Below are 17,477 nucleotides of genomic sequence, written 5' to 3'. Positions count from 1 at the left end.
AATCCAGCTCAGAAAAGTCGAAAATAGCAAACTACACATCCCAAATCATAGGTTTCAGACACTACACACCTATGAAAGACTAAGAAATCCAACTCAGAAAAGTCCAAAAAGCAAACTAAATATCCCAAATCATAAGTTTCACTCAACACACACCAACGAAAGGCTAAGAAACCTAGCTCATAAAAGCCTGAAATAGCAAACTACTCATCCCAAAGTATTGGTTTCAGTCAACACACACCTACGAATGGCTAAGAAATCCTGCTCAGAAAAGCCTGAAGTAGCAAACTACACATCCCAAATCATAGATTTCAGACAACTCACATCAACGAAAGACGGGTGCTCGGGGAGAGCATTTGTGGGTGTGTGGGTCCCTTGCGGGCTGGTGGTCCTTTGGGAGCTCGGGGGGCCGTTTGGGGCCCGGGGGATGGGATTTGGGGACCGGGGTTGGAATTTGGGGGTGTGGGTGGGGTTTGGGGGGCCTGGGGGACATGTGTGGCCGTGTGGTGGGCCTGTGGGGCGCCGTGGGTCCTGTGGGAGCCCGGGGGACCTTTGAGGACCATGGGAGGGCATTTGGGGCAGTTGGGGCCGGTGGAGGGCCTTTGGGACCCCGGTGGTCCTTTGGGAGCTCGATGGGCCTTTGGGGGGCCCGGGGATGGCCTTTGGGGGTCTGGGTGGGCCTTTGGGGGTGCCGGTGGCCCTTTGGGAGCTTGGGGGGCCTTTGAGGGTCCGGGGGGACAGTTGGGGGCCTGAGGGACATTTGGGGACCGGTGGAGGGCCTTTGGGAGCATGGGGGCTTTTGAGGACCGGGGGCTTCCTTCGGGGTTGGGGTAGGAGGATTGGAACCCTTTGGGGTTGGGTTAGAGGACCTCACAACACTGTTCAAATGAAACTTGTGTATTATAACGACCACAGAGTTTCACCATTAAATTCTCTTCTAAAATCTTTCCTAAAATCATCTTTTAAAATGTCTCTAACCGTTTCGCCGAAATAGTTCCATAACCTGTCTAAAACGGTTTCGCCCAAATAATCCCTAAACGTAAATTCAGCGTGTTCCTTTGTTATTGTCATCTCTGCGCTAACGCATTTCAAATTAATATGAAACCTTTTCGCGCGCTAAAACAATTCATCGCTAAGATGCTTCTTGCCTAATTGTTTCCATGGCCTTTGGTTATTAATATCCTTTGGAGTTCGACCAAAAGAGTTGTTTCCGAGGCAAAGACATTAATGACTTGGATCTATTCCTGGAGAATCGTTTCTAGGCGAAAATTTTAAAAGTCTGATAGATGATGTCATTGATTGATTGATCTGTCAAGAAAGGGAAATTAATTTGTTGTTTCTAAGGGGAATTATTGATTCACGATAGGTGAATTGAGGTCGACAGCACAGGTGTTCCAAGGTCGATGTTGTTGTTGTTGTAAGTGCACGCTCTCAGCGAATGTCAAGGTCGTTGTTGTTGTTGTGAAATTTAGGTCATTGACCCCATTACGTGTTCTCCCTAGAGAGGCTATGCCCTTATTTAGGGTGCAAAAAAAGTTGCAGGTGGCAGCAGGGGTGCGTGACACGAGTATAAGATAGCTCTCTACTACCGAGCAGCCCCGCAGGTAGCAAAGATTTAAATTGACCAGTTTGTTATCCCTTAACGCCTCGGCTAAGCTAGTTCCATAACTTAGCCCCTATATATATATAACTGAAAAAGCAGCTCTACTTGAAACTAGATGAGAAACCATAATGTGACATCTTGTCCGAATACTGTGATAATGAACATTTTTCACAAAATACTCCTGTGAATCTATCTGATAGATACCGATTACTTACACATAAAAAATAGTGTATAAAAATTACTCAATGCAGCTGCAGTTATTATTATTATTATTATTATCATTTATTTGCAAACTCGTCATACAAAAACTGGAAGACGGAACATAAACAAAAGAAAAAAGAAACAAAATTACAATAATCACAAGAATAAACTATTACCGGTGAGTACCGGCTCCCTATTCTCCACTAAATAATTTGGTGGCATTATTCTGCAGTACACGCATTGAACGAAGTATCGAAGGGAAAGAGAAAAACCCACAGGAAAAACGAAAGTTTGAACATCCGTCTATAATATATACGGATGTATCAGAGACAAATATAATAATTGAAAAATACGTGAGAGAAAAACATGATTAGTTTACGAATAGTCCCTAAATTATAGTACAATGGGGTTTTTTCTAATAGGGTTTACATGGTACTTAAATGATAAATTTGAGCTCTAGACGAGGCAAGTGCATGGGGTCTTGTGTGTGAATTAAAAAAAAGGTTTTTAACTGAAGGAAGCAACAATATTAAAACTAAAAACGAACAGAAAATATTCTGTGTATGAAGGATGGTCCCCTCCTGAATACCATGTTCTTTACGCTAAAGCTGTTAGCACTTTTAAAAAGGCTTCCTATTCTAATTAAACGGCTCTTGTCTTTCAGTTGCCGTACTTAAAAACTGGGACAAACAGTCAAACTTTAGCGTAAAGAGCAAGGTATTGAGGAGGAGGCAACCCTTCATAAAAGAAATAATATCTGTTCGTTTTGACTTTTAATGTTGCTCTTTACTCTCAGTTAAAAAACTTGTTTTTTTATTTAATCTGTTCGTTTTTCAAATAATACAGGTAAATCTGGATCAGCCTCCATGAAATATACCCCCCCCCTCCTCACGGAAAACTCCTCCGTGAAAATTTTATCCAACGTAAAGTACATCCCATGCCCTTCAAGTTCCCTTCAGATAGTTCCATCCTCGCTGAAAATCCTCCCTCCGCGGAAAATTTCTTCCGGAAGATTCAGCCGGAAAAGTTTTCCTTTGCATACTTTCATTTGAAAAAGACTTTAATCTAATCGGCTTCTCGATCACTCCGGAAACGCCCCCTTCCGTAGAAATTTTTTCCGGAAATCAAAACACGCGGAAAATTGCCCCCGAATAATTCCCCCGGAATTAACATGTCCACATGCAAAATTAAGTTGGCAAAGACAATGTAAGAAAATTAACAAGAATTTCGTATAGGAATTCTGCCTAATCCCCCCAGTGTAAAATTATCCCTGTAAAATTCACCCCCACCACGGAAAATTTCCCTCCCCAAGGAAGATGCTCCCAATAGATATCCATCCCAAGCACAAAATCCCCCCCCCCGAAAAATTTCTGTCTACTTCCCAATAACAAATACTATTCGTAAACAACGGGCAAAATTCATAACTTACCGGTCTCGCCCCATGGACTGGGGGGGGGGGGTAATTTTACCCCTAAAGGCATAGTTATTTGACATTTCAAGTATACTGAACAAAATGGCTATCTCAAAATTTGGGTCAGATAACTCTGGAAAATAAATGGGCGTGAGAGGGGGCCAGTTGCCCTCCAATCTTTTTTGTCACTTAAAAAGGGCATTATCACTTTGAATTTCCGTTCTAATGCGCCCTCTATCGATCTTCTAGGACCATTTTTAATACGATCGCCCTCTGGAGAAAAAAACACATATACACGCTTCCGTGATCAGTCTTCTGGCAAAAATAGTAAAATTCTACATTTTTGTATATAGGAGTTTGAAACCTCGGGTAACAGTAAGACTATTCTACCATGTAAGGTTTGACAGTAAGGTTTTCGGGTAACAGTAAGACTATTGCGCCGAGACGCTCCTTATTATCAGTTCGTTATCACGAACTGCTTGATATGCTCGAAAATTTTGTTACGGTCACAATGTCAGGTCAAACGATTTCTTATCAATAAGTATGTTAAAGAAAGTTTCTTTCTGTAACAGAATATCAAATACCTGGAACCCCTGCTCCTGATGGTTCATGTCGCTTCACTTACCTAAGTTCCAGTGTGAAACAAGGAGAATTCAATTCACCCCGACATCCGTCCAATTACCCTTCGAATACAACTTGTGTCTATACTATGGTAGCTGAATATGGTGAACAAGTACGGCTTGTATTTGACAATTTCAAATTGAGAACAACACTGCAATCGGAAGGTCTAAAATATGGGTAAGACTTTCTCCGTTTAAATTTTCTGTCAGTATCCGACCCAATGATGAAATCAGAAGTACAAAACAGAATCAGTCAGTTAGTAATCATAACAATTATGTTAAAATAAAATTCTTCGACTGTTCTTCTCTAACTGAAATTATTGAAACATTGCGTTTAATATTGAAAACATTCATTCGAAAAATTTTTCGAGCAATATTTCAATAACTGTTGAGATATGTGCTCAAGTGTAAGCGAGCTTTTTATGAGAAGATGAATTGCTTATTCGAGATGAATGGATTGTTTTGAGAGACCTGTGTGAAAGTACAGCTTATCTTAAATTTATTTAATTGTTCCATTGATTCACTATATTGTCAATCAGTAGGATGCCATTGCTATAAATTCAAACTATAGCTTGAATTTATATCAATGACTTTTTGCTCACAAGCAAAACAGTGAATCAAGGGAACAATTTATAAAACTTAAAAAAAACCTGTGCTTTTACGTAGCTCTCCTTAATAATTATATAATGGGGAATCAAATGAAATTTAATTTTTTCAACTTGTTGATTTTTTTCAAGGCACCATTAAAAAGCTTCAAATTTTTAAAAGATTCAATTGTCGATTCATATTTTTATGGATGCAGCATTAGCTATAGCCTAGTGAAAAGTGAATCACGGGCCACAGCCAGTGAAAAAAAAATTCAACCAATATTTCAGGAATACCTTCTTTTCTTTTATTTTGTGTTTTTTGAAATTTTTATTTTTATTTTGTCCTGTGGATTTTTGTCTACTTTTTATGCAATAAACACACATTTAAAACGTATAACTTTTTACTAGCCATAGCCTAGTAAAAAGTGAACCCCGGACCACAGCCAGTGAAAAAAGAAAAAAAATTAAACCAATATTCCAGTAATACCTTCTTTTCTTTTATTTTGTGTTTTCTGAAGTTTTTTGTTTTTATAATGTCCTGTGGATTTTTGTCTACTTTTTAGGCAATAAACCTCTGGGTTTTTTTTCTTCTTTTTTGCTTTGAATTACCTCGTTTTCCTTTGTTGTCCTACTTTTTTTTATCATAGTATGGCTAGCCAGTGTGGTTTCAAGGATTATTTACGCATGGTTTATACTCTATTTTGCTTCGGTGCATATGTTCTAAATATTAGACTCCGGTCGAATATCTAGCTATATTATTGTATAGCAGCACTTCATACCACAAAGACTGAGGCTATGTTAAAGCTTCTATGGTCCTTTTTATGTTCTTAAAACTATCGGTTTTCATTGAAGAGCGGCCATCTTGACTAAAAACTTTGAATAGAGATACTTCTTCTATTTAATATGGAAAATTGAGCTTTGTTCTAAATTTCCAACCTTCAAAAAAATTTATTTAAAACTTTACACAATCTTTTTTTTCTTTTATACTATTTTAGCCATTATTTACTCCTACAGAAGAACTGACAGACATAACCAAAAGTTCGATTGTTTAATCACCCCCTAACTATCAGTTTATTTCCAGGGATCTTTGCAAAGAGGACTGGGTGGAAATACACAACATATTTCGAAATGGTAGTTCAAGGCTTTTCGGACGTTACTGTAACGAAACTTCCCCTGGTCCAATGGAGTCGTCGTTAGGGGCTTCAGGCCTTAAAGTCGTTTTTAGGACGGATGCTTGGGGTGTATCCAGTGGTTTCAAAGCACGTTATTTCTTTGAAAGAGAAAAGCCGCTTTTTGAAGGTAAAACTTTCCATTTTTTATCAGTTTTATTTACGGAAAGACTGTTTTTTCTGGTATTCAAATTAGAAGGATATCAAAAAAACTAAATCAAACTTTAAAACTCAAAAGGAAATGAAATCTTAAACAGCTCCGCCCTAAAACATCATGCTTGTTGTAAAATTGTTACAATGGTATATTTTTCATATTCAAAATAATTACTTTTTCTTCTTTTTTTCTTTTACCAGGTAATGAAACGATTGTTTGAAGAGCAATTTATTTGAGATGAAATCTATTTTACAAGTTTATGAAAATTGTACAAAAGACATTAAAAAAACATTCAATTTGAAGCAAATATGTGTTTGAAATGCCGAATAAATCATAAGACAAAGGGTCTTAATTACATAATGTTTTACCTGTAAGCTAGATCGCTAGGTTTAAGCTCACCAACTAAGCTGCAAAAACAGATACATACACAAGTAGTAATGGTACAATTAAAGGTACAAGACAGATAGGACATTACTGTGTCAATTAAAGGTACAAGACAGATAGGACATTACTGTGTCAATTAAAGGTAGAAGACAGATAGGACATTACTGTGTCAATTAAAGAGAGAAGACAGGTAGGAAATTACTGTGTATAATTAAAGAGAGAAGACAGGTAGGGAATTACGGTATTAATGGTGGAGAGAAGACAGATAGGACATTACTGTGTCAATCTAAGGTAGCATAGTGTCTCCCCATATAGCTACAATGCTTACAACAAGACAGTCCCACCATATAGCTACAATGCTTACAACAAGACAGTCCCACCATATATGTACAATGCTTACAACAAGACAGTCCCGCCAATACAAGCAGACAGTGTAATGACCGGATTCAACTACCGTGAAAATTCTTGCTGATCTCTGTTCAAAGTGCGTGATGTTTTCATGGTAGTGATTCGTTTCCTTTGTATGAAATTCTGAAATTCTGTCTGTAAATTAAATTGTATAATTAATTTACATAAATTAATTTATTATTAATTAATTTACATAATTACATTAATTAATTTAATTTTTTTTTCAGAGTTCATTTTGGATTTTTACATTCTCTTGATTTTTCAAAGTTCATTTTGAATTTCTTTCGTTGAAATGCAAGAGTTGGAATATTTCAGTAGTGTTTTGTTGTGGTATACCTTGTCACAGTTACATTCTCTTGATTTTTCAAAGTTCATTTTGGATTTCTTTCGTTGAAATAGAAGAGTTGGTATATTTCAGCAGTGTCTTGTTGTGTTTTACCTTGTCACAGTTACATTCTCTTGATTTTTCAAAGCTTATTTTTAATTTCTGTCGTGAAATACAAGAGTTGGAATATTTCTGTAGTGTTTTATCGTGGTTTACCTTGTAAAAGTTAAATTCTCTTGATTTTTCAAATTTCATTTTGAATTTCTTTCATGAAATGCAAGAGTTGGAATAATTCAGTAGTGTTTTATCATGGTTTAACTTGTCCCAGTTACATTCTCTTGATTTTTCAAAGTTCATTTTGGATTTCTTTCCTTGAAATGCGAGAGTTGGAATATTTCAGTAGTGTTTTGTCGTGGTTTACCATGTTACAGTTACATTCTCTTGATTTTTCAAAGTTCATTGTGGATTTCTTTCCTTGAAATGCAAGAGTTGGAATATTTCAGTAGTGTTTTGTCGTGGTCTACCTTGTCACAGTTACATTCTCTTGATTTTTCAAAGTTCATTTTTAGAATTCTTTCGTTGAAATGCAAGAGTTGGAATATTTCAGTAGTGTTTTGTTATGGTTTACCATATCACGGTTACATTCTCTTGATTTTTGAAAGTGCATTTTGAAATTTCTTTCATGAAATGCAAGGGTTGGAATATTTCAGTAGTGTTCTGTCGTGGTTTACCATGTCACAGATACATTCTCTTAATAATTCCAAGTTCATTTTGAATTTTTTTCTTTGAAATTCAAGAGTTGGAATATTTCAGTAGTGTCTTGTTGTGATTTACCTTGTCACAGTTACATTCTCTTGATTTTTCAAAGTTCATGTGTTATTTTTTTAGTTTAAATTCACGATTTGGAATTTATCATTATTTTTTTGTTTTGCATTAAATTTTAACATTTACTTTATATTGCTTTTTCAAGGTTATTTTTTAATTAATTTATTTAAGTGAAAGAGTTTTAATATTTAAATTGTTTTTTGTCTTGTTTAACCCTTCACAGTTACATTCTCTTGATTTTTCAAAGCTCATTTTGGATTTCTTTCATTGAAATGCAAGAGTTGGAATATTTCAGTAGTGTTTTGTCGTGGTTTACCTTGTCATAATTACATTCTCTTGATTTTTCAAAGTTCATTTTGGATTTCTTTCGTGAAATGCAAGAGTTGGAATATTTCAGTAGTGTTTTGTCGTGATTTACCATGTCACAGTTACATTTTCTTAATTGCTCAAAGTTCATTTTGAATTTCTCTCGTTGAAATGCAAGAGTTGGAATATTTCAGTAGTGTCTTGTTGTGCTTTACCTTGTCGCAGTTACATTCTCGTGATTTTTCAAAGTTCATTTTGGATTTATTTCGTTGAAATGCAAGAGTTGGAATATTTAAGTAGTGTTTTGTTGTGCTTTACCTTTTCACAGTTACATTCTCTTGATTTTTCGAAGTTCATTTTGAATTTCTTTCGTGAAATGCAAGAGTTGAAATACTTCAATAGTGTTTTATCGTGGTTTACCTTGTCACAGTTGCATTCTCTTGATTTTTCAAAACTTATTTTGGATTTCTTTCCTTGAAATGCAAGAGTTGGAATGTTTCAGTAGTGTTTTGTCGTGGTTTACCTTGTCATAGTTACATTCTCTTGATTTTTCAAAGTTCATTTTGGATTTCTTTCCTTGAAATGCAAGAGTTGGATTATTTCAGTACTGTAGTGGTCATTTCAAACAGACCGACGGTTATACAACATGGTCGTAGGTCGAATCCATTAATACCATCAACTAAGAAAGTTTGTTCGCATGATAGTGTTATTGTAGCATTGAATGCTGACCAAGAGAAGTATTTAAACTATGAAATAAGTACAAGTGGTAGCAGCATCGGAAACGTATGCGTGCATTGTCATGACAGTAAGGAATTAAATTTCTTTGGAGTACCAAAACAAATTCAACTCTTATGATGGTGGATATTCAAAATTGAGATCTCCGGAGATGATTGCACTCAAAGAGAATGCCAACATAAAAATAATAGTTGATGAAGAAGGGCATCTTCTTGCTAGTGCTTGTGGTAACATGTTACCCAGTGTTAAACCATATCGTCAGCTTTCAGGTATTAGCATTCAAATGAAAGCAAAGACGAAAAGAAAGGCTTACTCTTCTGCTATTATCATAAACCATATCTTGTCTACGTGCCGGAACTGTTACCTGTTTAAAAATAGTGTGATAATAGACAGTGAAGTTGCCAGAAAAATAAAAAAGGTATTGGCAGGAAATATCACTATGGAATACAAAGATGAATCGATGAAAAACAAAGTACCAGCAAACGTTACTGACATTGATCAAACAGTCAATGAATCAAATAATACTAAAGACGAAAAGCATATTGAGCCTGTCGATGACACACCTGTAAAAATTGTGTATGACTCAAAATGGAATAATGATTATTCTACTGATTACGAACTAAGAGAAGACAACAGCTATAGTATCAAGAGAGAACATGATGAACCAATTTATGGAACAGATTCAAAATGATCAAAGTTGTTCATTGATCATAATAATGTATAATAACAATATATTTTTTTGTATTAATATTCTACATGACATTATTTCATTAAAAATATGTTAGGCATTACATTGTTATGTGTTCATTATTTTTAGAGCATGCCTGCATACCAAATCCTTAAAATGTCTATTAAGATATTGGATATGTAAGAAAAGAAATATGTATTTATGTTATGCCGGATAAATAGGTTAACACAGAGAAAATCAAAACAACAGAATGAATAAATTCGCTATCAAAATCTAGTGACAGATACATGGGATAGCTTTGACGGAATCTAAGTATTAGAGTGAGTAAATTCTTTATCAATGTCTTTTGACAGATACGTTTGATAACACTGACATAATTTAAGTATCAAATTGAACAAATTCTTTAATAAAATTCGTTATCGATATCATTTGTCGGGTACGTCAGATAACATTGACAAAATCTATCTATTAGAATGAACAAATTCTTTATCATCAGCCGTTGTCGGATTTGTCATTATGAAAAAATTTTAAGTAAGTAACAAACTCTTTCTTGAATTCACCTCTTGCATACACAATACAGAATTTATAAAAAAAAATAATTAGGCATTGAGATAGGCAAACATCCACCCAGACACATAAGCAGAGGAAGTGAGAGAGACAAAAACACGTATAAATGTAAGGATTCAAGCATACAAACCGGCAGAGACAGGTACTGAGATAAGCAAACACCCACCCAGCCACATAAGCAGAGGAAGTGAAAGAGACAAAAACATATATAAATATATAGATTCTGACATACAAATCGACAAAACAGTCACTGAGATAAGCAAACATCCGCCCAGACACATAGGCAAGGAGAGTGAGAGAGAAAAAAACACATGCAAATATATTGATTCAGACATACAAACCGACAGAGACAGGCATTGAGATAGGCAAACACCCACACAGGCACATAAAAAGAGGAAGTGAGGGAGACAAAAACACATATAAATGTAAGGAATCTGACACATAAACCAACAAAGACAGGCATTGAGATAGGCAAACACCTGCCCAGACACATAAGCAGAGGAAGTGAGGGAGACAAAAACACATATAAATATATGTATTCAGGCATACAAACCGACAGAGACAGGTAATGAGATAACCAAAAACCCGCCCAGGCACATAAGCAGAGGAAGTGAGAGAGACAAAAACACATATAAATGTTAGGATTCTGACATACAAAACAAAAATCACCATCATTGAGATAGGCAAACATTCGCCCAGACACAAATGCAAGGAGAGTGAGAGAGACAAAAATACATAAATATCTGGATTCAGGCATACAAACCGACAGAGACAGGCACTGAGATAAGCAAACACCCGCCCAGACACATAAGCAGAGGAAGTGAGAGAGACAAAAACAAGTATAAATGTAAGGATTCAAGCATACAAACCGGCAGAGACAGGTACTGAGATAAGCAAACACCCGCCCAGCCACATAAGCAGAGGAAGTGAAAGAGACAAAAACATATATAAATATATAGATTCTGACATACAAATCGACAAAACAGTCACTGAGATAAGCAAACATCCGCCCAGACACATAGGCAAGGAGAGTGAGAGAGAAAAAAACACATGCAAATATATTGATTCAGACATACAAACCGACAGAGACAGGCATTGAGATAGGCAAACACCCACCCAGGCACATAAAAAGAGGAAGTGAGAGAGACAAAAACACATATAAATGTAAGGATTCTGACACACAAACCAACAAAGACAGGCATTGAGATAGGCAAACACCTGCCCAGACACATAAGCAGAGGAAGTGAGGGAGACAAAAACACATAAAATATATGGATTCAGCAATTCAAACCGAAACAGACAGAGACAGACACTGAGATAAGCAAACACCTACCCAGACAAATAAGCAGAGGAAGCGATAGAGACAAAAACAAATATAAATTTAATGATTCTGACATAAAATTCAGTAATCACCATCATTGAGATAGTAAAACACCTGCCCAGACACAAAGTAATGTAGAGTGAGAGAGACAAAAACACATAAATATATTTAGTCAGAGAAAAACCCAGAAATAGATAGGCACTGAGATAAGCAACACCCACCTAGACACATAAGAAGAGGAAGTAAGAGAGACAAAAACACATATAAATATAAGGATTCTGACATACAAAGCAACAATCACAGGCATTGAGATAGACAAACATCCACCCAGACACATAGGCAAGGAGAGCGAGAGTGACAAAAACACATATAAATATATTGATTCAGGCATACAAACCGACAGAGACAGGCATTGAGATAGGCAAAAACCCACCCAGACACATAAGTAGAGGAAGTGAGAGAGACAAAAACACGTATAAATGTAAGGATTCAAGCATACAAATCGACAAAGACAGGCATTGAGATAAGCAAACACCCGCCCAGACACATAAGCAGAGGAAGTGAAAGAGACAAAAACACATGCAAATATATAGATTCTGACATACAAATCGACAAAGACAGGCATTGAGATAGGCAAACACCCGCCCAGACACATAAGCAGAGGAAGTGAGGGAGACAAAAAACACAAATAAATATATGGATTCTAACATACAAACCGACAAAAACAGGCATTGAGATAGGCAAACATCCGCCCAGAAACATAAACAGAGGAATTGAGAGAGACGTAAACACCAATTAATATATAGATTCTGACATACAAATCAACAAAGACAGGCATTGAGATCAACAAAGACATCTGCCCAGACACATAAGCAGCGAGAGTGAGAGAGACAGAAACACATGCAAATATATTGATTCTGACATATAAACCGACAAGTACAGGCATTGAGATAGGCAAACATCCGCCCAGACACATATGCAAAGAGAGTGAGAGAGACAAAAACACATATAAATATATAGAGTCTGACATACAAATCGACAAAGACAGGCATTGAGATAAGCAAACATCCACCCAGACACATAGACAGGAAGAGTGAGAGAGACAAAGAGTGAGAGATTCTCAGTGAGAGAGAATCTATATATTAATAGGTGTTTTCGGCTCTCTCACTTCCTCTGCTTATGTGTCTGGGCGGGTGTTTTCCTATCTCAATGTCTGTTTTTGTCGGTTTGTATGTTAGAATCCATATATTTATATGTGTTTTTTGTCTCCCTCACTTCCTCTGCTTATGTGTCTGGACGGGTGTTTGCCTATCTCAATGCCTTTTTTTGTCAATTTGTAAGTCAGAATCTATATATTTGCATGTGTTTTTGTCTCTTTCACTTCCTCTGCTTATGTGTCTGGGCGGCTGTTTGCCTATCTCAATGCCTGTCTTTGTCGATTTGTATGTCAGAATCTATATATTTGCATGTGTTTTTGTCTCTCTCACTTCCTCTGCTTATGTGTCTGTGCGGCTGTTTTCCTATCTCAATGCCTGCCTTTGTCGCTTTGTATGTCAGAATCTATATATTTGCATGTGTTTTTGTCTCTTTCACTTCCTCTCCTTATGTGTCTGGGTGGGTTTTTGCCTATATCAATGCCTGTCTCTGTCGGTTTTTATGCCTGAATCAATATATTTATATGTGTTTTTGTCACTCTCGCTCTCCTTGTCTCTCTCACTTTCTCTCTCTATGTGTTTTTGTCACTCTCGCCAGAGTCCTAATATTTATATGTGTTTTTGTCTCTCTCACTTCCTCTGCTTATGTGTCTGGGCGGATGTTTGCCTATCTCAATGCCTAATTATTTTTTTTTATAATTTCTGTATTGTGTATGCAAGAGGTGAATTCAAGAAAGAGTTTGTTACTTACTTACAATTTTTTCAAAATGACAAATCCGACAACGGCTGATGAAAAAGAATTTATTCATTCTAATAGATAGATTTTGTCAATGTTATCTGACGTACCCGACAAATGATATCGATAACGAATTTTAATAAAGAATTTGTTCAATTTGATACTTAAATTATGTCAGTGTTATCAAACGTATCTGTCAAAAGACATTGATAAAGAATTTACTCACTCTAATACTTAGATTCCGTCAAAGCTATCCCAACTATCTGTCAATAGATGTTGATAGAGAATTTATTAATTCTTATACTTAGATTTTCCCTACGTTAACCTATCTATCCGACATATGATGTATGCAAATTCCTTTTCTTACATCTCCGATGTTTTAATAGACATTCTAAACGTTTGATATGCTGGCTTACTCTAAAAATAATGAACACATAACAATGTAATGCAAAACATATTTTTAATGAAATAATGTCATGTAGAATATTAATACAAAAAAAATATATTGTTATTATACATTATTAATATCAATGAACAACTTTGGTCATTTTGAATCTGTTCCATAAAATGGTTCACCGTGTTCTCTCTTGATACTATAGCTATTGTCTTCTCTTAGTCCGTAATCAGTAGAATAATCATTATTCCATTTTGAGTCATACACAATTTTTACAGGTGTGTCATCGACAGGCTCAATATGCTTTTCGTCTTTAGTATTATTTGATTCATTGACTGTTTGATCAATGGCAGTAACGTTTGCTGGTACTTTGTTTTTCATCGATTCCTCTTTATATTCCATAGTGATATTTCCTGCCAATACCTTTTTATTTTTCTGGCAACTTCACTGTCTATTATCACACTATTTTTACAGAGGTAACAGTTCCGGCACGTAGACAAGATATGGTTTATGATATTAACAGAAGAGTAAGCCTTTTTTTTCGTCTTTGTTTTCATTTGAATGCTAATACCCGAAAGCTGACGATATGGTTTAACACTGGGTAACATGTTACTACAAGCACTAGCAAGAAGATGCCCCTCTTCATCAACTATTATTTTTATGTTGGCACTTTCTCTGAGTACAATCATCTCCGGAGATCTCAATCTCGCATATCCACCATCATAAGAGTTGAATTTTTTTTGGTACTCCAAAGAAGTTTAATTCCTTACTGTCATGACAATGCACGCATACGTTTCCGATGGTGCTACCACTTGTACTTATTTCATAGTTTAAATACTTCTCCTTGTCAGCATTCAATGCTACAATAACACTATCATGCGAACATACTTTCTTAGTTGATGGTATTAATGGATTCAACTTACGACCATGTTGTATAACCGTCGGTTTGTTTGAAATGACCACTGCACTACTGAAATACTCCAACTCTTGCATTTAAAGGAAAGAAATCCAATATATATATATATATATATATATATATATATATATATATATATATATATATATATATATATATATATATATATATATATATATATATATATATATATATATATATATATATATATATATATATATATATATATATACATATATATACATTTGGTTAGCGTTGCCAGCGACTGGCAACGCTGACTAAATACAAGGAGAAAAAAGATATTTCGGTCATTTACCGATGAATTTCGACATTCACAAATGTCGATTGAACATTCACGGTATATATATATATATATATATATATATATATATATATATATATATATATATATATATATATATATATATATATATATATATATATAGTAGAAGTGACCCTATTGATCGTGTCACGCACCCCTGCTGCCACCTACAACTTTTTTTAACACCATATATTGGCACGAGAACCACGTGGTTTATGGTTTTTTTCAATGAGAATTAGAAAAAACAGGAATTTTGTCACATTTATGGATATTTTCTTGGATGGTTATGTGTGTTGGTCGATTTATTTGATGTTTTTCATGGATGTTTAATGGTTTTTGTCAGTGAGAATTTGGAAAACAGGAACTTTGTCACATTTATGGATGTCAACAGCAATTCATGTCTGTTATATGGTTTTCTCAGTGAGAATGAAAAAACAGGAATTTTTCTCACATGGAAAAACAGGAATTTTGTCACATTTATGGTTGTTTTCTTGGATGGTTATGTGTGTTGTTCGATTTATTTGATGTTTTTCATGGATGTTTAATGGTTTTTGTCAGTGAGAATTTGAAAAACAGGAACTATGTCACATTTATGGATGTCAACAGCAATTCATGTCTGTTATATGGTTTTCTCAGTGAGAATGAAAAAACAGGACTTTTCTCACATGGAAAAACATGAATTTTGTCACATTTATGGTTGTTTTCATGGATGGTTATGTGTGTTTTTCGATTTATTTGATGTTTTTTTCTTGGATGTCAACATCAATTTATGGATGTTTTATGGTTTTTGTCAGTGAGAATTTGAAAAACAGGGTGACAGGACCACGGGGTGTATGTTTTTATCAATGATAATTAAAAAAAATTAATTTTATCCCTTGTGAAAAAAGAAAATTTCTCACAGGGAAAACCAAACCCCACGTGGTCCTGTCACGAGTAGCACATGTGAACTTGATTTACATAATCGCTAGGGGAAATTATTGATTCACGAAGGGGAGAATTAAGAAACATTAAGGCTTCTTTAATCTTAGGTCTGAGGGATAAACGTTCTTTAGGTCAGTGAGAAAAATTAATATTCTATTTTTAAATAGGGCTTCATTGATCTTTAGTGTCAGGAATTATAATTGACATCACTTGTTATCTTGGAATTATGCGGGAGTCTAAAGAGATAGAAATTCTATTTTTAAATACGGCTTCACGGAGCTTTAAGTCGGAGAGATAAATTGATATTCTAACGAAACCCTAATAGTTTAGCTAGGAAAATTTATGAGATGAAGAGATTAACGTAGGAAAGGGTTTCATAGAAATTTGAAATGCGTTAGCGCAGAGATACCAAAAAAAAGGAACACACAGAAATTACTTTTATATTTTTGCAGAAACCTATCGTGAATCAATAATTCCCCTTAGAAACATCAAATTAATTACCCCTTTCTTGACAGATCAATCAATCAATGACATCATCTGTCAGACTTTAAAAATTTTCGCCTAGAAACATTTCTCCAGGAATAGATCCAAATCATTAATTACTTTGCCTCGGGAACAGTTCTACTGGTCGAACTCCAAAGGATATTAATAACCAAAGGCCATGGAAACAATTAGGCAAGAAGCATCTTAGCGATGAATTGTTTTAGCGCGCGAAAAGGTTTCTTATTAATTTGAAATGCATTAGCGCAGAGATGCCAATAACAAAGGAACACGCTGAATTTACGTTTAGGGATTATTTGGGCGAAAGCGTTTTAGACAGGTTATGGAACTATTTCGGCGAAACAGATAGAGACATTTTAAAAGAAGATTTTTGAAGAGATTTTAGAAGAGAATTTAATGGTGAAACTCTGTGGTCGTTATAATACACAAGTTTCATATGAACAGTGTTGTGAGGTCCTCTAACCCAACCCCAAAGGGTTCCAATCCTCCTACCCCAACCCCGCAGGACGCCCCCGGTCCTCAAAGGCCCCCCAAGCGCCCAACGGGCCCCCGGCGCCCCTCAAGGCCCACCCAGACCCCCAAAGACCATCCCCGGGCCCCCCAAAGGCCCATTGAGCTCCCAAAGGACCAACGGGGTCCCAAAGGCCCTCCACCGGCCCCCAACTGCCCCTCCGGCCCCCCAAAGGCCCACCCTGGGCCCCCAAGGCCCTCCCGATGCCCCCAAGGCCCTCCCCGGCCCCCAAAGGTCCCCCGGGCCAGAGAAGCGCTGCCGGGATGCGCCGTGGGCCAGGAAAGCACCACAGTATCTACCACAGGGTTGCACCGTGGTTCAGGAAAGCGCCACCGGATTAGCCACAGGGAGGCACCACAGGAAAGTGCCGCAGGATGCGCCACAGGGATGCGCCGCAAAAAAAAGAAGCAACCTAAAAAGTAAAAATTTCGATCACAGAAGGGCACCCTCCCCCAAGGGCCCCCCAAACGCCCTTCTCAGACCCCCACAGGTCCTCCCCGGGTCATCAAAGGCCCCCGGACTCCCAACGGACCACCCTACCCTCCCGCGTCCCCGGCTCCCCCCCCACTCTCCCCGGGCCCCCCCAACTAGGGCCCGCTCCATTTTTTAATACTTTTTTATTGGGTTTTTATTTATTTTAAGTAAAAGTTATATAGACAAATTTACAGTTACACATTTAAGAACGGCTTCAGAGCAAGCTAGTTTCTTACTGTATCTCCTA

General features: G+C 36.5%; 1 protein-coding gene across 1 annotated transcript in view; it reads left to right on the top strand.

Annotated features, from left to right (window-relative positions):
• The window catches only part of LOC148955194 (cubilin-like), a 232,136-nt gene that overhangs the window by 165,383 nt on the left and 49,276 nt on the right, over positions 1 to 17,477 (top strand). The window contains exons 10-11 of the mRNA XM_089106517.1: positions 3,785 to 4,010; positions 5,501 to 5,718. Of these exons, the coding sequence (XP_088962643.1) occupies positions 3,785 to 4,010; positions 5,501 to 5,718 (444 nt within the window). The remainder of the gene's footprint in view (positions 1 to 3,784; positions 4,011 to 5,500; positions 5,719 to 17,477) is intronic.

This window comes from Artemia sp. Qi Xiang Cuo, chromosome 2 (genome assembly GCF_049724085.1).
Source record: "Artemia sp. Qi Xiang Cuo chromosome 2, ASM4972408v1, whole genome shotgun sequence".
In the NCBI taxonomy this organism is placed as follows: domain Eukaryota; kingdom Metazoa; phylum Arthropoda; class Branchiopoda; order Anostraca; family Artemiidae; genus Artemia; species Artemia sp. Qi Xiang Cuo.
Note: the sequence above shows the minus strand (reverse complement) of the source record. Positions and strands in the feature narration are given on the sequence as shown.